Source organism: Megalobrama amblycephala, linkage group LG16 (assembly GCF_018812025.1).
Source record: "Megalobrama amblycephala isolate DHTTF-2021 linkage group LG16, ASM1881202v1, whole genome shotgun sequence".
Taxonomy (NCBI): Eukaryota; Metazoa; Chordata; class Actinopteri; order Cypriniformes; family Xenocyprididae; genus Megalobrama; species Megalobrama amblycephala.
This window is the reverse complement of record NC_063059.1, coordinates 39,689,732-39,714,973: the sequence shown is the minus strand read 5'-3', so window position 1 is coordinate 39,714,973 and position 25,242 is coordinate 39,689,732. Positions and strand designations below refer to the sequence as shown.

Here is a 25,242-nt window from a genome sequence, read left to right as displayed (position 1 = left end):
ATGTTAGCGATTATAACGTTACCTAGCATGTTTGGTATCTTGTTTAATAGTACGTCAACCCACTACAACTAACACGGCTATAAGCCTATGTGTGAACTGATATTAGGCGAATATTGTAGATCTACCGTTGTGTTGGGTTTTGCTCAATATGATGTAAAGAGGCTGATCAGTGGGATTGCTGCAGTTGAATATTTAAATAAGAGACGTCCTTTGTCCCAGACGAAACTTAAAGTATTATGTGGAGGACACAAGTTAACTATAATATGATTGCATGGTAAGAATATTTTGCTCAATTTAATCAGCTTTTTTACTGAACCAGAGAGAAACTTTAAGAAGAAGGATAAAGCATGGTATCTGTGCAACACTAATAATAGTAGTAAGGCTTTCCTCTGTGTACACATATCCTTACGAGTACAATTGAATTTTGGCTGTATTATTTGTATCCTCTTCAAAAATTGCTCGAGAAATTTACGCCCATGCCATGTAGCATGCATTATACATTAATAAATAACATTATAACCAATAATTAATGATACATCAGATATTTTCTTACAATATAATAAAAGTCTGTCTATGAAGCTCTTATAATAAATAAAATATTATTATAATAGTTTATCTTAAATAATAAAACAACAATATTATACTGTATCGGCTTCAGGGGATGTCTGAGGTAACAGGAATTTTGCAATTTAGCATCGCGAACTTGGATCAACGTGCACATTGCCCAATTTCTATATCCTAATTATTGTTAATGTAATTAATTTTTCCAGGAGCTCATTGCTTCTACCTTCAGTTAAACTGCTAACAGTGATTGTAAATTAATTGCCTAAATTATTACATTATTTGCTAACTGCATTCTTTAAATTGTGATGTTGACATGCATTCTCTGTAAAGCTGCTTTGAAATGATATGTATCGTGAGAAGCGCTATACAAATAAATGTGCAATTGAATTGAATTGACCTTGTTTATAACCGGACATGCGCTAATCAGATAGTCCACCATGAGAAATAACCACTGATAACTTTTCCCCTATTCAATATATTTGGAGATCTTCTTGTGTTTAATGAGCTAACTTGAGCTCGACGTGTTAAAAAAAAAAAAAAAAAAAAAACGCGGGTTTATTACGTCGCATTAAGATATCACACTCGATAAAGGCTTCTACTGGTGAAAGTTTAAGCACTCATCTCGTCTCTCGCGCTTCTCTCTTCTGCGCATCCTCAGTGCGCGCGGTGTCATGTTTCTTAAAGGGACCGCATATTCTTACATAAACCACATCTCAGCACTGTTACAAAGCAAATACACTATCATCAAACTCTAGTACTACACTATCACCAGTCTAGACACCTGATGTTGTTTAATCAAATGCCATCAGTATCAAAGAAAATCTCTTTTCTTTTATTGTGTCTAAAATTAAATAACTTATGAAACTGTTTCACATTTCAATTTCACATTTGCACCCATATTTGGGAAAACAGCACTCTTGTTTGTATGTTGCTTGATTGTAAAATACTTGTATTGATCCAACATCATAAAGATAGAAAAACTCATAGGGATTTTTTTGCCCTATATATATCTTGAATTGTGGGGGCTTTTGTGATATTTTTATGATATTTCTGCCCCAGTGTGACAGGGAACAGTAATAGTATAGTGAGATGGAAGAGAGATAAATTACATTAAATTAATTATTTTAGTGGAAACCTGATAGAAATGATTGTTCTCAGTAATTAAAAAATATAAAATGTATCAATATTTTTCTAAATGTGCACTCTTTTCAACAAAAAACAGAGTTGAAAAACACAATTGAATAAGTACATTATTGTTTTTTATGTGTACAATGATAAAAGCGAATTTAATCTAGGGACATATTCACAAACCATCAGAAACTCTAAAAAAAATAAAAGCAGTGTTATTCCTAATTTTTAGGACTCCTAAATTTTTACCAAATCTCAAACAATCCTAAATTGCTGGCGATCCACTTCCACAATCCACCCAAAGACACTGTACACCATTGAGGCAATAGAGCCTTGAGTGCTGAGCCTTTACTTCATAAATGCAAAAAATATTTTGATTTATAGATTTCAATCTGCAGTGACGTAACATAAATGGTTCATTTATGTACAGGCAAAATGTATTGAATGATGCAGGATAAAACATTGCAGTCAAGTTGAAAATATGTCCCCCCTTACACTCTTCCACTTTGATTCCAAGGGAATCGAAGGCTCCAAGCTCGGAATTTAGCCCAAACCCAGGTTTTTTTCCCCAATTATGAAATCCCAAGGTTTGTCATATAAATCTTTTATATTTGTACAACTTACTGCAGTAATATTACTGGAATCTTTAAAATCATCTATATAATGCAAATGATCGACAATCAGTTTGTTTATTTTTCAATATTTTATCGATTCTATTATATCCACTAAGTCTGGATAGAACTTTGTTTCTAAGCAGACAATAAAAGATAAAAATGAACTCCAACCTCTTTTTATGAAATGAGACCTGATCATTTGATTGACAATATTACTGTACATCCCAAACATATTACAGTATTAAGATTAAATGCATTAATGTAGTTAATTAAAACTACATAACTCATTCTCTGTGTTCAATAATAGTTAAATCAAGACAAGATGTTGTTTCTGTTTTATTTCTCATAATTGCATGTACTGCATAAGAACACAATATAAATACACTTAGTAAATAAATAAATGAATTGACTACATCTAATTCAAGTAAGACCTGCTTATTTAGCACACACTCCATGCTGACAGAAAAGTTACAATGACTTTAATTACCAAATTCACAAAATTGGATGATACTGTACTTTTAGTATAAACTCCATATTTTATCTCAGAGAATTTACTTGAATGTATTTGAAATAAAAAACTAATGTTGCTCACTTGCAACATTTTTTCATATGAGTGTGAAGGCTTGATGAATGTTTGAAACTCTTCTCACACTGAGTACAGTGATACGGCTTTACTCCAGTATGAGCTCGCTCGTGTGATTTCAGAGATCCTGACTGAGTGAAACTCTTCTCACAATATGAGCACTTGTAAGGTTTTTCTCCAGAATGAATTCTTTGGTGCCGTTTCAGATCGCCAGCTGTAATAAAGCTCTTCCCACATTTAAAGCACACATGATCTTTCACTTCATTATGTGTTTTCTGGTGCAGTTTAAAACTGTTCATTCTTGAAAAACTCTTTCCACAGAGAGAACACACATAAGGCCGCTCATCTGAATGAACTTTCAGGTGTTGTTTTAGATCTGATGACAAAATAAAATCTTTACCACACTGATCACAGTTAAACGTTTTTTCTCCAGAGTGACGGAGCAGATGATGTCTGAGACCTGATGCTTGAGAAAAACTCTTTCCACACTGAGTGCATGTATACGGTTTTTCTCCAGTGTGAATTCTTATGTGTCTGTTAAGGATTCCTTTATTTTGGAAACTCTTTCCACACTGTGAGCAGGTGTGCAGCTTTTTGGCTTTTGTTCCTTGAGTTTTGAAGTCACAGTGTTTCTTTACATCATTTAGTTTGTGTCTTTGCTCCTTCACTTCCATCTGATCTAAAATAAACATATTAAGTCAATGTAAGGAGGTTAAATGTAAAAAGTCAAAAGAACACTTAGCAGAAAACAAGACATCAGGGGCTGTAATCACAAAACATCTTAAGCCTAAAAGTAGCTCCTAAGGCCTGGGACACACTAGACAATTTTCAAATCTCAACCGATTTAAAAACTGACATAATGACAGTTTCAACCAATTTTTAGCATTATAATCCTCCGAAAGCACACACTAGATGATTTAGCCGGACAGCGAGACCACACACAAATCTTTAATAAATAACTAAGTAAGAAAATAATGTCCTATTACCTGTGGCAGTTGTTTTCACAAGTTCCCACTTACAAATGATTGAGTAGAGTGACCGATTAAAAGAAATGTATTTAGCACGCTGTCCGAGGAGAGGCTCAGAGCTCGGAATTTAGCCCAAACCCAGAGTACTCCCCGTATCCCTGGCTGGGAATAGGAACCAGCAAAGAGTGAGGAGTCAGGTTGGTGGAGGGGAGCAGAAAACTGTCGAAGGTAACTAGGTGAGTTGGCTGTGTATGTATACACACCGGTCAGGTATAACATTATGACCACCTTCCTAGTATTGTGCTGGCCTCTGTTTTGCTGCCAAAACAGCCCTGACCGATTGGATTGAGATCTGGGTAATTTGGAGGCCAAGGCAACACCTCAAACTTGATGTTGTGCTCCTCAAACCATTCGTGAATCATTTTTGCTTTGTGGCAGGACACATTATCCTGCTGAAAGAGCCACCAGGGAATACCGTTTCCATGAAAGGGTGTACATGGTCTGCAATGTACACCCTTTCAAGTGTATCCTGGTGCCATGTGTTCCCCAGGTAAGTGACGCACATGCACCCAGCCATCCACGTGATGTAAAAGAAAATGTAATTCATCAGATCAGGCCACCTTCTTCACATGCCCACTGTTGGCGCTTCTGGCAGTGGACAGGGGTCAGCATGGGCACCCTGACTGGTCTGCAGCTATGCAGCCCCATACGCAACAAACTGTGATGCACTGTGTATTCTGACACCTTTCTATCAGAACCAGCATTAACTTCTTGAGCAATTTGAGCTACAGCAGCTTGTCTGTTGGGGATCGGACCACACAGGCCAGCCTTCTTTCCCCACGTGCAGTGGTCATAATGTTATGCCTGATCAGTATATATATATATATATATATATATATATACGAGACGAGACGAGACTCAAGATTGAGTTCACGAGATGAGACGAGACAAGATTTTTACACACTATTTTTAAGAAATTCTCAATGGCGAAATACAAAACTAGAAAAAATATTCTGCAGGTGTATCTGAAATGTTTTAACTAATCATCTTATAATGAATGTCATTCAGTTCTACTTTCTGAGTATGAATTATCATATGCAGTAAAAGACAACAATACTCAAGTATTGTAAAAGGTTTTGCCACTAACTCAACTGACTGACTTCTCTTCTGTATGATTTCAGTCTCTTCAAACCTTGTTGTACATAATTTATGAGATTCTACAACTTTTGACCTCCCAACTGAACTCCTTTCCACAAACTGATCATAGAAATAAAACAGTATAAATAAAAATGGTAACACTTTACAATAAGGTCTCATTTATTAACATTAATGTATTAACCAACATCAGCTAACAATGAGCAATATCTATAACACAGTATTTATTAATATTTGTTTATGTTAGTTAATAAAAATAGTCATTCATTGTTAGTTCATGATAGTTCACAGTGCATTAACTAATGTTAACAAATGAAACCTTATTGTTTGTGCTTAATAAGATTAAGAGAAAACTGTTATTCATTTTTATGGTAACACTTTGCAAGTTGAAACCATAATCGCACCCTCTCAATATTCAAAGTGCAAATAAGACCAACTTTTTCTTTGATACAGAGCTAAGAGATGGTTACAACTACACTGCCCAGCCTAAAATAGCTTTCATATTGAGAGATATTTGCATTCATCAGGGAGCCGCTTTCAAAATGCGGGGTATTGAAATCGTGTTTGAATGCGCGCGGGCGTTTACTTTCACTTTCAGCGATCGCGCGTACTCTTTAAATATGGAGCGGCGGTGACCGTTATCCAACTTAATTAAATGTTTTTTTTTATTTAAACACAAAGCAAAAGGACAGTGGAGGCGTAATGTAAACTTAGCGGTGGCATATTCTTTCCTAATCATCCTAACACTCTGTCATGGCAACATCACGAGACTACTTTTCACCTCGACGAGAAATCTCGTCACACTTTAGTCTCGCGAGATCTCGTCACACCCCTAATATATATATATATATATATATATATATATATACCTCCTCTTGAGCTGATTAGATAGACCATTTGAACGTGCTCCTCCTGAACTTTGTTTATAAAACATCATTTGTCACTTGAATTCTGCAATATCTTGAGATGCTGACAATTAGCTGAAAACATACTTGTTTAAGTAGTGACATTTAGCCTACATTTTAAAATCTTTATTTGAATATGGCAGGATGATACCTTGTCTGCAATCTTTCTATTATTAAATCACTGACAGAGATTTACCTATTTGATAATCACTGTGGGCATAGTTAGTGTGTTGATGTCATCCATAGCAATGATGTCAAACCTGGCCTTTCTCTTAACTGAAGACTTCTCTCTATTCCTTAGTAAAAGTTGGTCTCAGCAGCTTTGTGAAAAGCTTTAAAGAGAAAACTCTTACATAAAAACTTTTAATGCTATTTAGGAAAACTAGGATAAAATGATTTGTTAATACGGCCCCAGGTATCTGTCTGTGTGAGCATCAAGTATATTTGATGTTCAAATTATTCAGTTCATACGCTTATTAAGATGATTAAAATGGCTACAGTGCCCTCCACAAATATTGGCACCCTTAGTAAATATGAGAAAAGGTGGTTGTGAAAATAAATCTGCATTGTTTATTCTTTTGATCTTTTATTCAAAAAATTCACAAAATTCTAACCTTTCATTGAAGGACAACAATTGAAAGTCTGGGAAAAGGCTCATTATTAAATAAATGTTTTTCTCCAATACATGTTGGCCACAATTATTGGCACCCCTAGAAATTATTACGAGTAAAATATTTCTGAAGTATATTCCCATTCATATTTACATTTTTAGCACACCAGGGTGACTAGAAGCGTGAAATTGTCCAGCCATGGAACTTCAAACAGGACCGGCTTCTATGGTCAGATGAAACTAAAACAAGAGCTTTTTATAAAAAAATGGATAAAAAGTACCTCATGTCCACGGTTAAATATACTGCTGGATCTTTAATGCTGTGAGCCTATTTTTCTGCTGGAGGTCCTGGACATCTTGTTCAGATACATGATATCATGTATTCTATCAAATGCCAACAGATAAAAAATTTAAACCTGACTGATTCTGCTAGAAATCCAATAATGGGCAGTGGTTGGATCTTCCATCAGGACAATGATCCAAAACAAACATCAAAACCAACACAAAAATGTGTCACTGAGCACAAAATGAAGCTTCTGCCATGGCCATCCCAGTCCCCTGACCTGAACCCTATAGGAAATGAGTGGAGTGAACTGAAGAGAAGAAGCATCAACATGGAGCTGGGAATCTGAAGGATCTAGAGAGATTCTGAATGAAGGAATGGTCTCTGATCTCTTGTCAGGTGTTCTAAACTCATCAGGCATTATAGAAAAAGACTCAGAGCTGTTATCTTGGAAAAAGGACGTTGCAATAATTGGGTGCCAATAATTTTGGCCAACATGTATTGGAGAAAAACATTTATTTCATAATGAGCTTTTTCCCCCCACTTTCAATTGTTGTCCTTCAATGAAAGGTTAGAATTTTAGAAGAATCAAGAATGGACACTAACCTATTTGTTCCTCAGTATCTTCATGTTTTATTCTGGATGGTTCTGGATCACTCATGTCTTCAATCTCCTTTTTAATAAACTCCATTTCAGCTGCTACACCTGGAGTTTGTCCTTCTCTTGTAGGATGATGTGAATATTCCCAGTATTTATTGGTGAATTGTTGAGGGAGACACCAGATCTGTCAAATTCAAAGAGAAGTTACAGAATTTATACTGAATTACTTTATTTACGAGTGGTGCAGGGATGACGTCAGAACCCTGAAGTCTAATTCGTTGCTGGTTCCTTAGAGATTTTCCTATGGGGTTTTTCAATTTATGTGTAAAATAAAGCCTGTGGTAAAAATAACAAAACAAGTGGACTGGACAGAAACGATCATCAAAAATGCTTGTGTTTGCAGCGCACACTTCACATCAGGTAAGGTTAAACTATTGTCTTTTGTTGGTATGGATTATGGTTTGGTTATGTGTCTTTTTTTAGCGCATAAGTTAGCTAACTTTTGTTAGTCGTACAACTAGCAGTAAGGTAACTTCTAGCTAATGACCAGAGACAAAACATAAAGAAAACTGTGTGTGTCATCAGATCTACTGGTAATCAGATCTACTGAGTGAGTGTGTACAGGTCGGCCAATCTGGTTCAGTCTGTTAAAGTTAACTTTTTTAAAATAACAATGACGGTCCAGGACAGTGAGTGACCTTACATATTCATATGAAATTGGATTTTCGCCAGGTCATTGTTAAAAAAAAACAAGCTAACAAAACTTGCTAGCTAGTGTTAGTAAAGTGGTCAGAAGAAACTTTCTTCCTCCACATAAGCTCCACCCACAAAAAAACGTCACAATGTTTACTAACTGAAAAGGGGTCTACTTAAATGGACTACTAGCACAACTACTTGTAAATCCATTTTTGTGAAAGAATAGTTATGTTTCCATCCAAAGTTACGAATTTAAGTTGTGCGCAAATTTGGAATATCGCATAAAACATTTGCGAATAAAGCACTGTTTACATACAGTGAGTCAAAGAGAATAAAATTGTAACTTCCTGATAAACTGGCACTAAATATCACTAAGTAAAATTGAAGTTGCTGCAGTAGAAGCCAATGTATATTATAATTTTTTTTTATAAATTTGTATATATTAGAATTTATTCTGTTAATTTGGTTCTATTGTGTTTTCATATCACATAAATAATTTATCTTACTCATTTGAGTGTGTACGTTTTTTATGTACACATTTTTTTAGAATTTATGCGCATCTTATGGTTTCCATCCAGTGTTTTTCTATGCAATATCCCAAAATGTGCATAAAAATAGGTAGAAGGAAACATAATAATCAACTCTCTCTATCAGTTGCTCTGGTCTTCATTAACAGCGGCTTGCGGCACCTGCTGGTGAGCCGACTAACAGCAGATGGAGATTATGCATCGGCAATCCACTAATATACCGGCAGTTCCCGTATTTGTAATTTTGCATTTTATGTCGAATCTGAACAACTGAATTCGTGGAAGCGAATGTATAAAGCGAAATAAAATAGACTGAAAATTGCCTTTCTAATGTTATAGGTTGACTGAATATTTTGGAAGTTAAATCTGAAAGGTAAATATGGAGCATTGAATTTTTAATAATGAAAAAGTGTGTGAAATGTTTTGAATTGAAATATTCACATCTTAAATATACGACCATGTTGAATATCAGCCTTTGGGCACTGTAGCCACGTTGAAATGAAAATACAGTACATTGAAATGCAAGCACGGTTAATGCAACGCATATTATTTTCAATTAGTGAAATTCAACAATTTTTCTTATTTGAAAAACATTTGTCATCAACTTACTTCCATAGTTTAAGTTCTCACACTTCAGTATTTTGGTCACTAGTTTAGATAAGCACTGACACCTACGGTGAAATAATGTATGTAACAGTCGCTGCTTTCTCAGATCAGCTTGGGTCAGATTAAAGGTGCCCTAGATTCAAAATTTTAATTTACCTTGGCATAGTTGAATAATAAGAGTTCAGTACATGGAAAAGACATACATTGAGTTTCAAACTCCATTGCTTTCTCTTTCTTATGTAAATCTCATTTGTTTAAAAGACTTCCGGAAAACACGCGAATCTCAACATAACACTGACTGTTACGTAACAGTCGGGGTGTACGCCCCCAATATTTGCATATGCCAGCCCATGTTCCCAACATTATGAAAGGCATTAGACAAGGGCAGCCAGTAACGTCTGGATCTGCACAGGTGAATCAACAGACTAGGTAAGCAAGAACAACAGCGAAAATGGCAGATGGAGCAATAATAACTGACATGATCCATGATAGCATGATATTTTTAGTGATATTTGTAAATTGTCTATCTAAATGTTTCGTTAGCATGTTGCTAATGTACTGTTAAATGTGGTTAAAGTTACCATCGTTTTCATTCTTGGGCATAATTCATAAACACAACTTCATTCTTTAAAACTTCCAACAGTAGCATTAGCCGTTAGCACGGAGCATATGCCTCAAACTCAGAGAGAATCAAATATGAAGCATGCATACAGCATGCATGACGAACATCTTGTAAAGATCCATTTGAGGGTTATATTAGCTGTGTGAACTTTGCAAATGTGCTGTAATATAATCGAGAGGTTGTGTGGCAGGGAGCACGCGAATTAAAGGGGCGGCGCGCTGAAAAAATCAGTGCATAGTTAATGATGCCCCAAAATAGGCAGTTAAAAAAATTAATTAAAAAAAATCTATGGGTATTTTGAGCTGAAACTTCACAGACACATTCAGGGGACACCTTAGACTTATATTACATCTTGTGAAAAAAGCATTCTTGGGCACCTTTAAAACTTTATCCCATTGAGTTTGTAAAATTCTTTACACGGTAGGCTAATCGGCAGATTATCTCTTCTTCTGTCTCTGAAAATGTACAGATTTTTAGATATTCTTGTGGACAATATTAGTTGCATTTAACACAACGGGCCCGTTTCAATGAAGGAGGTTCAACCAACTCTGAGTTAAAACTTGAACTCTGAGTTGACTTACCCTGAAATGGGAAACTCTGAGTTTTCGGTTTCCGAACAGCTGAATTGAGATAGTTCAATTGACTCTGAGTAGGTTGACTCGGAGTTAAGCGCGTGCACCATGACTATGAAAAGCCATCATCAATGGAGTTCCGATATTACGATTCACCATGGCAACAGCACGTGACAAAAGGACGTCCGCATACTTCTGAGTCAATGCAAGTTTAATTCTTATCACTGTTATAATATCAAAGGTGAAAACTGGTAGAATGGTAAGTTATTGAACTAATACTCATTTTCATGGTATCCCACATGCAAAAAAAAAAAAAAAATTTTAACAGGATGCAATAATAAGAGTGTAACTGCCTACACCACTGCAGCCACAAGAACGTACACTAATTTTAACCTGGTCTGACATTGGTGGGCGGAGCTACTGTAAATTTGCACTTAGTAATAGACACTCCGAATAATCTTGTTTTCCATAAGATTATTTTTATTACCACACTGGCAGATATTGATCATTTTACTTAAATAAAATGCACTTCATTTAGATCCCTCCAGGAAACAGACTAAATATCTTATATCATTATCTTATATAGAAAATCCATCTTGATTTAAGATGTTTGTACTTGAAATAAGACAAAAAATACCCAGTAAGAAAAGCATTTTTGCAGCGTGAATGAATGAGTGATCTATTTAAACATCACTTGCACTTTAAAAAGAGGGAGGAGACCGAAGGAAACTCTGGGTTTACTGAAGAAAATCTGCTCCCAATCAGGTTAGGTTCACATAGTAAGTTACTATGGTAACTGACTCTGAGTATAAGTTACCTCAGGCTTGACTTAACCTGGGTTTGACATACCTCCCATTCTGAAACGGAAAACCCAGAGTTTCCCTCATTTCAGGGTTAACATACTCACAGTTCTCACTTAACCTCCTTTCTGAAACGGCCCCAACATCTGTTAACAGGACCATCATGTTTAACTGAGCTGCTGAAAAGCCTCTTTGTCCCCAAAAGTTCCCTGTTTTCACCTCATTCATTATGGTTATGTCTGAAATCTTCTGTAAAGTGGCATATAAACACATTTTATTGATGTCAACAGCTGAGAGAGTCTGTGAAAAACTAAATTAGCCAAATATTATTAATAATAAACCAGGACAAACAAAGCATTTACATTAGTAGCCTACTTAACACGTAAAATCTGGTGCTGGTTAATGGTAAACTCTGCAATTTGGGAAATCTCTTACATGCAGACTGGAAAATATTCGGCATCCCGAAAATATTCCACATTTGTCCTCCTTTTGCGATCGTTATCAGCGCCGCTTTCCACTTTAACTGGTGAAAGATTAAGCGCTCCTCTCGTCTGTCCGTTTCTCATTTCCGCGCATGCTTGGTGCGCGCGGTGTCATTCTTCTTAAAGGGGCCGCATATTTAAATTCACATGAAATCAAAATAGATTTTTTTTTTAGTATGAATATGTTAGCCTTATTGTAATCAGTGTGCTATAAAACAATGGCAAAATTCACATTTAGAAGGTATAAGCATTCAAAATTTACAGAACACACTGGACTGAAAAAGTACACCCCAGTGTATTCTACGCCCATGCTCCAGAGTTTTAATGTAGTAATGTAACAAAATGTGTCCTGGTTTATTATTAGAGTGTAATACTATCTTGGAGTTTTTCACAGACTCTGTTTCAGCCTGTTGACACCAATAAAATATGCCACTTTATAGAAGATCTCAGACATCACCATAATGAATGAGGTGAAAACAGGGAATTTTTGGAGACAAAGAGGCTTTTCAGCAGCTCAGTTAAACATGATGGCTCTGATATTTCACTTAGACTTCGGACAAGAATAAAACAAACCTTATGTTAAATGCAAATATGTACTTTTTGCCAGGGTCAGTATCGTCCCTTACCAATTTATGAAACATCTCATGGCACAGATGTATAATAACTTAAAAGAAACATCTCTAGTTGATTAGCAATAAATTTGTTTATGCTAAATAAGAGCTGTTTTGACGCTGGGATGTGTTGTTTTTGAAGTCATGCTGAGTGCTTGTTGATGTTGCCACTGTTATCAGTGGTGCAATAGTGTTCTCTTGATGTTTGTGCATCTTCTGTAAATTGGCACATCAACATTAGTGTCAGACAAACAACAGGATCATCACTTAATGTGATAATCACCTATCATATCATGTGTTTTTAATGTTTTACTCCTCAGACTATAAAAATACCTTTAAAGGCATACCTGCAAACTCTATTTTCTGACACTGAAACAGGTCGTTCACATGATTAGTGCTGATCTGAGGAGTTTTTATTTGAATGTATATCTGAAGTGAAATGTCTGTCTTCAGAAAAGTTTCAATAGCATCTTCTTTTTTAATCTTTTCTCAGTATGATACTTAATAAAGTATAAGTATAAGTATAAGTGCAGTGCTGCTTGTGTTCAGGAGTAACTGCTGTATTTCTGCTTTTTCATAAGCACCACCTTCTGTAAGGGGGTGAATTTGCATTTTCATTCAGCTTCTTGGTCGTTTTTGTTCATATAACATTACATAATCATTTAGTGTGCTCAAGTGTGAGGTTTATCATTTTTTAATTGGTCAAAACTTCTATTATTTGAACTGTAAAATTGTTTAAATCACATATTTTCTTGTTATTTAACAGTTTAGAACATTGACATTGTTTCAAAACAACTTTTCTACTGAAGCAACATGTAGAATTTAATTTTTAAAAGTTGATACTTATACTTACTGCCTTCCTCTATTCAGTCCGTGCATATTGTTTGTTAAGTGGATTTCTGTCATTGTGTTAGCTTTCTGATTAATTTAGAAATTAACTGAATAATATAACCTGTGCACTTTGATGTTAACATAATCCAGTATAAATTGAGTAACTTATCTTTGATTTTTCCAGATGTGGTCCTGTGGGCGTCAGTATCACATATTGATCACTTTTCACACCTGCAGTGAAGCTCCTCCAACAACAATTCACCAATAAATACTGGTAATATTCACATCATCCTACAAGAGAAGGACAAACTCCAGGTGTAGCAGCTGAAATCTGTGTGACTGTTAAAGATGGAATATATTAAAGAGGAGATTGAAGAAATGAGTGATCCAGAACCGTCCCGAATAAAACATGGAGAAACTGAGGAACAAACAGGTTGATGTCCATTCTTGATTCTTCAATAATTCTGTGAATTACTAAGCAGTATATGGATGATAAATGACAGAGAAGTGCATCTGCATGTTCATATAACAATACATCTTAACAAGAACAGAACTGACCTTTGAACATCAAAGATCTGATACTTTATAATCCCACAGACAGATTCATTATGCCTTGTTTTCTGTTAAATGTTTACTTGAATTTTCACATTTATCCTCCTTGAACTGAGTCTGACTACTTAATGTTTATTTCAGACCAGATGGAAGTGAGACACAAACCAAATCAAGTAAAGAAACACCGTGACTTCAAAACTCAAATAAAAGCCAAAAAGCTGCACACCTGCTCACAGTGTGGAAAGAGTTTCCAACATAAAGGACACCTTAATGCACACATGAGAATTCACACTGGAGAGAAACCGTATACATGCACTCAGTGTGGAAAGAGTTTCCCATATACATCTGGACTCCAAATTCATCTACTTATTCACTGTGGAGAAAAGCCATTTAACTGTGATCAGTGTGGTAAAGATTTTATTTCATCATCATATCTAAAAATACACTTGAAAGTTCATTCAGATGAGAAGCCTTATGTGTGTTCTCTCTGTGGAAAGAGTTTTTCATGGTTGGAAAGTTTTAAACTGCACCAGAAAACACATAATGAAGTGAGAGATCATGCATGCTTTGACTGTGGGAAGAGCTTTGCTAGAGCTGACGATCTGAAACGACACCAAAGAATTCATACTGGAGAAAAACCTTACAAGTGTTCACATTGTGACAAGAGTTTCACTATGTCTGGAAACCTGAAAGTACATGAGCGAGTTCATACTGGAGAAAAACCTTACAAGTGCTCATATTGTGAGAAGAGCTTCACTAAGACTGGAAACCTGAAAAGACATGAGCGAGTTCATACTGTTGAGAAGCTGTACTGCTGTACTCAGTGTGGGAAGAGTTTTACACGTTTATCAGGCCTTCACACTCATATGAAAAAATGTTGCAAGTGATTGAAATTCATTTTCATGTCAAATACACTGAAGTAAAAGCTCTGATAAAAAAATATAGAGTTTACATAAAAGCACAGCATCATCTAATTTTGTGGATTTGGTGAAAAGCTTGGAAAACTTAAAAGACTTCAGATTCAGAAGCGTCACCAGTCAACAACTCTTATACTGTAAATAGCTGTAGTTTTTCAGTGTGGATGGATTGTGTGCTAAATAGGTTTTATTTGAATTAGATACATTCACATGTATATTAAGCGTACTATATTGTGTTCTGATAGCAAATGTAGTTATGAGAAATAAAACAGAAACAACATCTTGTATTGTCTTGATCTAATTAATGAACACAGAGAATGACTTATTCAGTTTTAATCACATTGAGTTGTTTAATCATTCTTAATACTGTGATAAATATGTTTTTGGATGTACAGTATTAATGTCAACCAAATGTCAGGTCTTGTATCATACAAAGAGGAATTCATTTTTATTTTAAACTGACCAACAGCTTCAGTGATTCTAAAAGGAGAGCTTTCATGCTTTCTGTGTAATTCAGTCACAACTTTAAGAAGTTTTTGTTTTTCATTACCACTTTTCCTACATTTCTGCTACCATCTAGTGGTAATTTCATGTCTTTTTCTAAGTGTTTGTTTGCCTAGAAGGGTTAGTTTTCCTTCATCTTTAAACTTTTAGTTTACAAACAATGTTTTCCCTACATCAGTGCTATTTGATCTGATATCTGTGTTTTAAAGCAGATATCTGTCCTGAATTTGAATGCTTCCGACTAAATGCTGCAGCGATGTTGTTAATTCTGCAGCGAATTCAAACACTTTCTCACTGGATGTCCCAGCGCTGAATAGTAAATTTGACCAGTGTGACCTCTAACAAAATTTAGAGATGTGATGGCAGGAAAGAAAGGTCGCAAAATCAGACCATTTGGTCGCAAGTCAGGAGCCCTGGTAGCCGAAATGTGTGAACAAGTGATGTCTATTTATAATGTATGGGCTTTAGCTAGAGAGCATTTGATTGGACAGAAAATCTGACGAGAAAATGAAGTGCAGAGTGATGTCATGATTGATCCACATTGGCAGAAATTTGAGAATCTCTATTTAAATTAAAAAAGACAAGATAGTCTATGCATGACCTGTCATTTTAGGTGATCTGTATGTATGTATGTTTCATTCATATTGGAAGCCAGAGGGCGCTCTCTAGAAGAAAGTCCAAAATGGTTTCATAGAAGTAATAACTTATGACATTCCAGGAAATCCCTTATATGGACAAACGCATACAGCTATTAGCTGCAGCAGCTGAATAAAAAGCAGGAACGTTTAGACTGATGAAATGTGAAGACAATAAACACACGGTTGCGACAATATACGGATTTTATTGTATGGATTATATGGATAATATATGATAAGTGACAGATTGTTTTTGAAAGATTGTTTCTTAAGATTCTTTTTCATGTAAATTTTTTTTCACACTGATGACGTGTTGGCTTCTGTTTAATTATATTTTCTGAGATATTGTTTGTTTTTTGAATACGATTTTCTTTCCCAGTTATAAAATCCTGTAAATATTTTTGTACGAGTTACTGCAGTAATATTACTGGAATCTTTAAAACCATCTCTACAATGCAAATGATTCACAATTTGTTTATTATTCAATATTTTATGGATTCTACATCCACCAAATCTGGTGAACTGAAGCTTTGGAACTTTGTTGTTTCTAAACAGACAATAATAAAAGATAAAAGTGAACTCATCTGTATATGAAACAAGACCTGATTGTTTGGTTAACAATAATGCTGTACATCCCAAACATATTTATCATCAGAGTATTAAGACAGAATGATAAAAAAAAAACTCATTAATGTAATTAAAACTGCATACCTCATTCGTTAAATAAATTGATCAAGACAATATGTTGTTTCTGTTTTATTTCTCATAATTGCATGCATCAGACCACAAAATAGTACACTTAGTAAAAGTGAATTTATTGAATGTATCTCATTCAAATAAGACCTTCTAAGCCAATCAATCCTGACAGAAAAAACTACAACTATGTACACTCTAGGAACCTGTTTACTGGTGAAGCTTCAACTCTCAAATCTGAAGCTTTTCACCAAATTCACAAAATTAGATGATATTGTGCTTTTAGTATAAACTCCATATTTTATCTCAGAGAATTTGAATGAATGTATTTGAAATAAAAAAACTAATGTTGCTCACTTGCAACACTTTTTCATATGAAAGCGAAGGCTTGATAAATGTTTGAAACTCTTCTCACACTCAGTACAGTGGTACGGCTTCTCTTCAGTATGAACTCGCTCATGCTTTTTCAGGTTTCCAGACTGAGCGAAACTCTTGTCACAAGCTGAGCACTTGTAAGGTTTTTCTCCAGTATGAATTCTTTGGTGCCGTTTCAGATCACCAGATGTAGTAAAGCTCTTCCCACAGTCACAACACACATGATCTTTCATTTCATTGTGTGTTTTCTGGTGCAGTTTAAAACTGTTCAGCCATAAAAAAGTCTTTCCACAGAGAGAACACACATAAGGCCTCTTATCCAAATGAACTTTCTGGTGTGTTTTTAGATTTGATGCTGAATTAAAGTCTTTACCACACTGATCACAGTTAAATGGCTTTTCTCCACAGTGAATAAGTAGATGAATTTTGAGTCCAGTTGTATTTGTGAAACTCTTTTCACACTGAGTGCATGTATACGGTTTCTCTCCAGTGTGAATTCGTATGTGTCTGTTGAGGTTTCTTTTATCTTGGAAACTCTTTCCACACTGTGAGCAGGTGTGCGGCTTTTTGGCTTTTGTTTGAGTTTTGAAGTCACAGTGTTTCTTTACCTGATTTGGTTTGTGTCTCACTCCGATCTGGTCTGAAATAAACATTAAGTAGTCAGAATCAAGTTCAAGATCAAGAATCAAGTTCAAGGAGGATAAATGTGAAAATTCATATGAACATTTAAAAGAAAACAAGACATCATGAATCTGTTTGTGGGATTAGATCTTTGATGTTCAAAGGTCAGTTCTGTTCTTGTTAATATGTATTGCTATACGAATTATACAAGGTTATGAACATTTATCATCCATATACTGCTTATTAATTCACAGAATTGTTGAAGAATCAAGAATGAACACCAACCTATTTGTTCCTCAGTATCTTCATGTTTTATTCTGGATGGTTCTGGATCACTCATGTCTTCAATCTCCTCTTTAATAAACTCCATCTTTAACAGTCACACAGATTTCAGCTGCTACACCTGGAGTTTGTCCTTCTCTTGTAGGATGATGTGAATATTCCCAGTATTTATTGGTGAATTGTTGTGGGAGGAGCTTCACTGCAGGTGTGAACTGTGATCACTGTGTGATACTGACGCCCACAAGACCAGATCTGGAACAATCAAAGATACACATTAAAGAGCCACAAAACCGTTTTTAGTATAACAACGTCTAAAAATTTAATTCTACATGTTGCTTCAGTAGCAAAGTTGTTTTGAAACAATGTCAATGTTCTGTTAAATAACAACAATTTAAACAATTTTACAGTTCAAATAATACCAGTTTTGACCTAGTAAAAAATGATAAACCTCACACTTGAGCACAATAAATTATTATGTAATGTTAAATAAACAAAAACGGCAGAGAAGCTGAATGAAAATGCAGATCTGCACTAATCATGTGAATGACCTGTTTCAGTGTCAGAAAAAGAGTTTGCAGGTATGGTTTCTGTAGCCTTTAATAGTATTTTTATAGTCTGAGGGGTAAAACATTTAAAACACACATTGACAGGTGATCACATAAAGTGATGATAGTTTGTCTGACACTAACGACAAGTTGATGTGCCAATTTACAGAAGATCTCAGACATCAGCACAATGAATGAGGTGAAAACAGGGAAATCTGGAGACAAACAGGCTTTTCAGCAGCTCAGTTAAATGGCTCTGTTACTTATAGTCTGTTATGGCTCAGTAATGACTGTTAGACTATTAATTTTCTAATTGTCATTTACTTCCGTAGACGAATGACAGAAATAAAGTGAAACTGGATACTAATAAGTGAAGCTGGTAATGCTGTTTAATGAAATCTCGAGACATTTAATGTCTTCTTTTATCTTCAGTTGATTTCATCTAAGGCTGTGGCTGGAAGCTGTAGTTTCTGTTCTTGTTGTTCCTCTTTCCTTCATTGATTCTGCTTGTTATCATCAGCTATCTTCAATAATGCTCAGTCATCACTCTATCACTTAATTATCTCAATTATCTTTTTCCCCCATCCTCATTAGTATCGATACGGCACGGTATGGCTCTCTTAAATAGTACCACCTCTGTAGAGGTTCCAATCTTGCCGTACCGATACTAAATGTGACATGTAAACACTGCAGATCACTGATTGGTCAGAAAGAATCGTCACCAACTGCGTCATTGGATTTGAAACACAAGACAGTAAACCTGCTAGATTTAAATAGTCACCAACAGCCACCACAGTATCATTTGTTCATGCGTATCCCCTGCACTTTTTTCAAGCAAGTCATAGAGGCCAATGTGAATAAATCTTGATTTAAATTCAAAGAGACAAGATAGTCTACGCACGACCTGTTGTATTGTTCTTACCCAAAACAAGGTCATCTGAACATTATGGAGCGCTCACTCTTGTGTAATGTATGTTTCATTCATAAGCCGTAAGACCTTCATTCATCTTCAAAACACAAATTAAGATATTTTTGATAAAATCTGATGGCTCAGTGAGGCCTGCATTGACAGCAAGATAATTAACACTTTCAGATGCCCAGAAAGCTATAAGACATACTTAAAACAGTTGACTACAGTGGTTCAACCTTAATGTTATGATATGACGAGAATACTTTTTGTGTGCCAAAAAAACAAAATGATGACTTTATGCAACAATATCTAGTGATAGGTGATTTCAAAACATGAAGCTTCGAAGCTTTACAAAGCTTTTGTTTCGAATCGGTGGTTCAGAGTATGTATCAAACTGCCAATGTCACGTGATTTCAGTAAACGAGGCTTTGTTACATCATAAGTGTTTCGAAACGTTTCGAAATTTCAGTGGTTCGTGTGACTTTGGCAGTTTGATACACGATCAGAACCAATCTAATCAGATGATTAGAAACAAAAGATTCGTAAAGCTTCAAAGCTTCATGAAGCAGTGTTTAGAAATCGCCCATCACTAGATATTGTTGAATAGTTATTTTGTTTTTTGATGCACAAAAAGTATTCTCGTCGCTTCATAATATTAAGGTTGAACCATTTTTGGATGAACTAACCCATTAATTTTGAGCATGATTCTCACAAATCTGTATTTTCTGCAAGCGTTTTTCAAGGTAAATTAAAATTACTTTTTCATTTTCTTAATTCTCAATTTATGTATACAGTGCAATAGCAAAAACTATAAAAATTTCTTACAAAAACCCATGGCTTTTCTTCAGAACGCTCATAACAGTTTGTTTATCGTTTAATATTTTATAGATTCTATTAAATCCACCAAATCTGGCGAACTGAAGCTTTGGAACGTTTTTGTTCCTATGCAGTCAATAATGAAGGATAAAAATGAACTTCAACCTCTTTGTATGATACAAGACCTGATCATTTGTGTTCATCAAATAGATCAATCAAGAAAAGATGTTGTTTCTGTTTTATTTCTCATAATTGAATGTACAATGAGAACACAATGTAGTACACTTACTTAGTAATTAACTAAATTAATTGAATATATCTAATTCAAGCAAGACCTACTAAGCACACAATCCATCCTGACAGAAACAAAGACTTTATTTACACCGTAAGAGTTGACTGGTGAAGCTTCAACTCTCAAATCTTTCTAGTTTTCCGAGCTTTTCACCAAAATTCACAAAATTAGATGATACTGTGCTTTTAGTATAAACTCCACATTTTATCTCAGAGAATTTACTTGAATGTATTTGACATAAAAACTAACATTGCTCACTTGCAACACTTTTTCATATGAAGGTGAAGGCTTGATAAACATTTAAAACTCTTCTCACACTGAGTACAGTGGTACGGCTTCTCTCCAGTATGAAGTCGCTCGTGTGATTTCAGGGTTGCAGAATGAGTATAACTCTTGTCACAATATGAGCACTTGTAAGGTTTTTCTCCAGTATGAATTCTTTGGTGCTGTTTCAGATTGCCAGCTGTTGTAAAGCTCTTCCCACAGTCACAACACACATGATCTTTCACTTCATTATGTGTTTTCTGGTGCTGTTTAAAACCATTCATAGTTGAAAAACTCTTTCCACAGAGAGAACACGCATAAGGCTTCTCATCTGAATGAACTTTCAGGTGTCGTTTTAGATCTGATGGCGAAATAAAATCTTTACCACACTGATCACAATTAAATGGTTTTTCTCCAGAGTGACGGAGCAGATGGTTTCTCAAACCTGTTGCATCTTTGAAACTATTTCCACAGTGAGCACAATAGTATGGCTTCTCTCCAGTATGAACTCGCTCATGTGATTTCAGGTTTCCAGACATAGTGAAACTCTTGTCACAATATGAGCACTTGTAAGGTTTTTCTCCAGTATGAATTCTTTGGTGCAATTTCAGACAGTCAGCTCTACCAAAGCTCTTCCCACATTCACAACACACATGATCTTTCACTTCATTATGTGTTTTCTGGTGCAGTTTAAAACTGTACAGCCACGAAAAACTCTTTCCACAGAGAGAACACACATACGGCCTCTCATCTGAATGAGCTATCATGTGTTGTTTAAGATCTGATAAAAATAGAAAATCTTTACCACACTGATCACAGTTAAACAGTTTTTCCCCAGAGTGAACACGCAGATGAATTCTGAGTCCAGATATATATGGGAAACTCTTTCCACACTGTGAGCAGGTGTGCAGCTTTTTGTCTTTTGTTCCTTGAGTTTTGAAGTCACAGTGTTTCTTTACATCATTTAGTTTTTGTCGTTGATCCTTCGCTTCCATCTGGTCTAAAATAAACATATTAAATACTTAGAATCAGATCAAGGAGGTTAAATGTGAGAATTCAAAAGAACACTAGGCAGAAAACGAGAGATCTGGTGTCTGTTTGAGATGCACCAAATTGACCAGCCAGGGACCAGAATATGCCTAGAAAATTGCAATCGGTGCATCTTAAGAATCTGTCTGTGTGATTGTTGAGTATTTTTGATGTGCAAATGATTAAAACAAATATGTTATGATGATTTACACGTTATCTGCATATAATGTTATCTACAAGGTTATGATCATTTACATACAGCTTTTTTTTTTCAATGGACACCAACCTATTTGTTCCTCGGTTTCTTCATGTTTTATTCTGGATGGTTCTGGATCACTCATGTCTTCAATCTCCTCTTTAATAAACTCCATCTTTAACAGTCACACAGATTTCAGCTGCTACACCTGGAGTTTGTCCTTCTCTTGTAGGATGATGTGAATATTCCCAGTATTTGTTGGTGAATTGTTGTAGGAGACACCAGATCTGTCAAATTCAAAGAGAAGTTAAATAGAGACAACACAGACTTTTAAGCAGTTATGTTCATTTTTGAAAATGTACATTTATAATAAGTAACTAGATGAGACATTTTGGGGTGTGAGTGTGTGTGCAAGAACAAAATGTAAAAGTATCATCAAGTTATGTTTACCAGGGGCTTTATTTTATTTATAAACTGAAAAACCCCATAGAAAAATCTCAAAGGAACCAGCGTCAAATTAGACTTCCAGGTTCTGACATTATCCCTGCACCACTCTATTTAAATGGACAACTGGCACAACTGCTTATGACAACTCGGGAGTTTCTGGTGACAGTGTTCAGTGCAGCCACATACATGCAAACACAGATTGTTACTGTTTTATCACTGTCAAATAATCATTAAATCAATGAATCATGTTCTTTTATAAATGTAACAAATGTAGGCTAGTAAGAGCTGTGCATGTAAACCTCACTCCCCTGATCTCAAGAGATGCTCTAGTGTCTGACACTAGAGGTTGCAGCCTTTAGATTCCTTGTTAGAGCATCCGACTCCCACGCGGACGGGCCTGGGTTCGCATCCCGCTTGGAGCGGGCAGGTGCGAACTGGAGGGGCTACATAAACATGCCTTAGAAAAAGGTGTGCATCTTGAGACAAAACAATGGCACTGAGAAATTTTAAGTTATGTCAGTGCAAGTTGCTTTCAGCTCAATAATGTATTTTAATCATAGACTGTAAAAAAAGATGGACGCCGCGACGCCGCTTCCTTCCATTGTATTGAACTGAAGCCAAAACGGACGCCTCTGGGCGCTGACACGTTACGCAAAAACATCAAAAAAAAAAAAGTTTGGAACCTGGACATGCGCAGAAAGACTCGTCAGTGGAGCCCGGAGGCGGAGTCGCGGTATCAAACTTCCGCCCAGACGGCTGCGTCATCATTGATGTATTTTAAATAGGCTATATAAATTATACGTCATTTAAAATTCTACCTATAAAATAAGAGGCTATTCTGTTTCTAGAGCAATAATATTTTTGAAACAGCAAATTCAGTAGATAAACTCAATATAATGCCACTAGAAACAACTCTAAAATGTCAGAAACGGTCCTGCCATTTTAAATAAAATGTTTAAACTAACGTTACAGGAGATCGATTGCTGTAGACAGCGCTCTATAATTAATTAGGCTATCATTAGTTTTATCCTGCTAATTATTATTTTATACCCATAAAAATAATTATAACTGCCAGATAACGATCACCTGCTTTTTTCCGTCATGGCTAACGTTAGGCGTGTTATCTTAACTAATAACGTTTATTAATTAGCTTATGAAGTCTACATTTAAAGTTACCGAGAAAAGCTCAGATATCCGTCAGATCCTGTAGGTCAGTTAGTACAGTTTACTGCTGAACAGCTCATTTTGTCGGTGTGAAATAACACAGGAATTGAAAATTAATACTTTATTTATCTTCAATCTCCCCTCGAAGCTCCGACATTCCTCAGAGAAGCTGTCAATCAACTGTGAGTCACGACGACACGCCCCGTTTCTATAGCACCAAATTGCTAGCTAAAATCAAACTTATCACAAAAACGAACAACTGAATATAAATCAGCGTGATAACAACTACCTTAAATGACCAACACCATCTTTCGGAAAATTTTATTTGAAGCATAATTTATTTTTTTGTTTTAACTTAAGTCTCATTCGTCTGCATTGAGCAGGCGGGGTTTATGACCTGTACTGCATCCAGCCTCCAGGGGGCGATCAAAGAGCCCGCAGCTTCACTTTTCAGGACGTATGAGGCACACCCGATTTTTATCTAGTGCTAGGCTTAAAGGCACACTATGTAAATTTTTGCTGCTAGAGGTCACTAATTCAAAACAAAGGCATAGCTTGATTACACCTTAATTTCAAGGAATAATGGGAGGGGTTGTCTTCACATCTACAGCAGGTGGAAAAGAATCAGGATGGGACTCAGGCAGAAATCATGCTCATGGAAGAGATTATTAATGTTACTGTAGTATGAAATAGAGCAGGGCCGAGTGCTGTGCAAGCAGAAAAGAGGCCGCTGGAGTAATTGCTAATGAGAGACGAGCGCGACACGGCTCGAGAGCAGTGGAACTTTTATTATGCCACAATCATCGCTTCTGCTTCTTCCAGTCAGTCGTATGTGGGGTAAAGCAGCACTGTTTTATCATATTACATACAAACTGAGGGTATGCGGGTATTATGTCATTGATAGGCATCCATGTCCTGATTAAAATGGCATATTTCTCTGAAATTAAACATTCTTGGAAACAAAATACATAACATTGTTCTAGTGTCTTTTTGGATATTTTAATCTTAAAATTTTACATATTGTGCATTAAAGTCTTGTCTATGAAACTGTGCAAAGGAAACAACAGGACCATCATGTTTTACTGAGCTGCTGAAAAGCCTCTTTGTCTCCAAAAGTTCCCTGTTTTCACCTCATTTATTATGGTGAGGTCTGAGATCTTCTGTAAAGTGGAACATTAAGCACATTTTAACGGTGTCAAGAGACAAGACTGTGAAAAACTCTCTGCCAACATATTATTACACTAATAATAAAGCAGCACGTATTTCGTTAGGTAAGTACTTTGACACGTAGTGGCTGGTTAATGTTAAACAACACTGTAATCTGAGAACATCTCTCACCTGCAGACTGGAAATATATGGCATCTGGAGAAAATATTCCATATATATACTTCATTCACGATCGTTAACAGCGTCCCTTTCAGCTTCAACTAGTGAAAGCTTCAGCACTCGCCTCGTCGCTCACACTTCTCTCTTCTGCGCATCCTCAGTGCGCGCGGTGTCATATTTCTTAAAGGCGCCGCATATTCTTAAAGGGATAGTTCACCCAAAACTAAAAGGTCTGTCATCATTCACTCACCCTTAATTAGTTCCAAACCAGTATGAATTTCTTTCTTCTGGTGAATTTTTGGCTTCTGTTTTAATTGTATTTTCTGAGACATACTGTTCAGTTTTTGAACAAGTTATTTTCCCTGTTATGAAATCCTGTAAATCCTTTATATTTGTACAACTTACTACAGTAATATTACTAGAATCTTTAAAACCATCTCTAAGTAATGCAAATGATCAACAGTTTGTTTATTGTTTAATATTTTATAGATTATATTACATCCACCAAACCTGGTGA

The 25,242-nt window shown here is 35.7% G+C and overlaps 4 protein-coding genes and 1 pseudogene across 7 annotated transcripts in view; 1 reads left to right on the top strand and 4 right to left on the bottom strand.

The window, feature by feature from the left end:
- The window catches only part of LOC125248716, a 551,526-nt pseudogene extending 539,698 nt beyond the window's left edge, over nt 1–11,828 (bottom strand).
- Nucleotides 1–25,242, bottom strand: part of LOC125248609 (gastrula zinc finger protein XlCGF52.1-like) — a 244,508-nt gene that overhangs the window by 91,389 nt on the left and 127,877 nt on the right. The gene's annotated exons all lie outside the window — the stretch shown is intronic.
- On the bottom strand, nt 2,625–17,952 carry LOC125248715 (gastrula zinc finger protein XlCGF7.1-like). The gene is made up of 3 exons (XM_048160834.1): nt 17,905–17,952; nt 7,417–7,562; nt 2,625–3,568 (listed from the first exon to the last, which is right to left on the bottom strand). Exons 2-3 carry the CDS (start codon nt 7,499–7,501, stop codon nt 2,895–2,897), a joined length of 759 nt encoding a protein of 252 aa, XP_048016791.1. The 5' UTR covers nt 7,502–7,562; nt 17,905–17,952; the 3' UTR covers nt 2,625–2,894.
- On the top strand, nt 13,192–16,407 carry LOC125248693 (gastrula zinc finger protein XlCGF71.1-like). Its single transcript, XM_048160814.1, has one exon. It carries the CDS (start codon nt 13,838–13,840, stop codon nt 14,594–14,596), a length of 759 nt encoding a protein of 252 aa, XP_048016771.1. The 5' UTR covers nt 13,192–13,837; the 3' UTR covers nt 14,597–16,407.
- LOC125248657 (gastrula zinc finger protein XlCGF7.1-like) lies at nt 16,515–24,879 on the bottom strand. Of its 4 annotated transcripts, none has more exons than XM_048160758.1 (3): nt 24,738–24,879; nt 17,740–17,988; nt 16,515–17,473 (listed from the first exon to the last, which is right to left on the bottom strand). In XM_048160758.1, the coding sequence occupies exons 2-3, from the start codon at nt 17,822–17,824 to the stop codon at nt 16,812–16,814; spliced, it is 747 nt and encodes a 248-aa protein (XP_048016715.1). In that variant the 5' UTR covers nt 17,825–17,988; nt 24,738–24,879; the 3' UTR covers nt 16,515–16,811. The 4 variants fall into 4 exon arrangements, with proteins under 4 accessions (XP_048016715.1, XP_048016713.1, XP_048016714.1 ...); XM_048160756.1 differs by lacking the exons at nt 16,515–17,473; nt 17,740–17,988 and adding exons at nt 20,365–21,563; nt 21,879–22,692; XM_048160757.1 differs by lacking the exons at nt 16,515–17,473; nt 17,740–17,988 and adding exons at nt 20,365–21,563; nt 21,879–22,678.

What these genes read in the sequence shown, in the direction of transcription:
- LOC125248715 (XM_048160834.1), bottom strand. Translation starts at nt 7,501, where the DNA reads ATGGAGTTTATTAAAAAGGAGATTGAAGACATGAGTGATCCAGAACCA. An exon ending in AGATACTGAGGAACAAATAG is followed by an intron (nt 3,569 to 7,416) that starts GTTAGTGTCCAT and finishes TGTTTATTTTAG; the next exon opens with ATCAGATGGAAGTGAAGGAG.
- LOC125248693 (XM_048160814.1), top strand. Translation starts at nt 13,838, where the DNA reads ATGTTTATTTCAGACCAGATGGAAGTGAGACACAAACCAAATCAAGTA.
- LOC125248657 (XM_048160756.1), bottom strand. Translation starts at nt 21,963, where the DNA reads ATGGAGTTTATTAAAGAGGAGATTGAAGACATGAGTGATCCAGAACCA. An exon ending in AGAAACCGAGGAACAAATAG is followed by an intron (nt 21,564 to 21,878) that starts GTTGGTGTCCAT and finishes TGTTTATTTTAG; the next exon opens with ACCAGATGGAAGCGAAGGAT.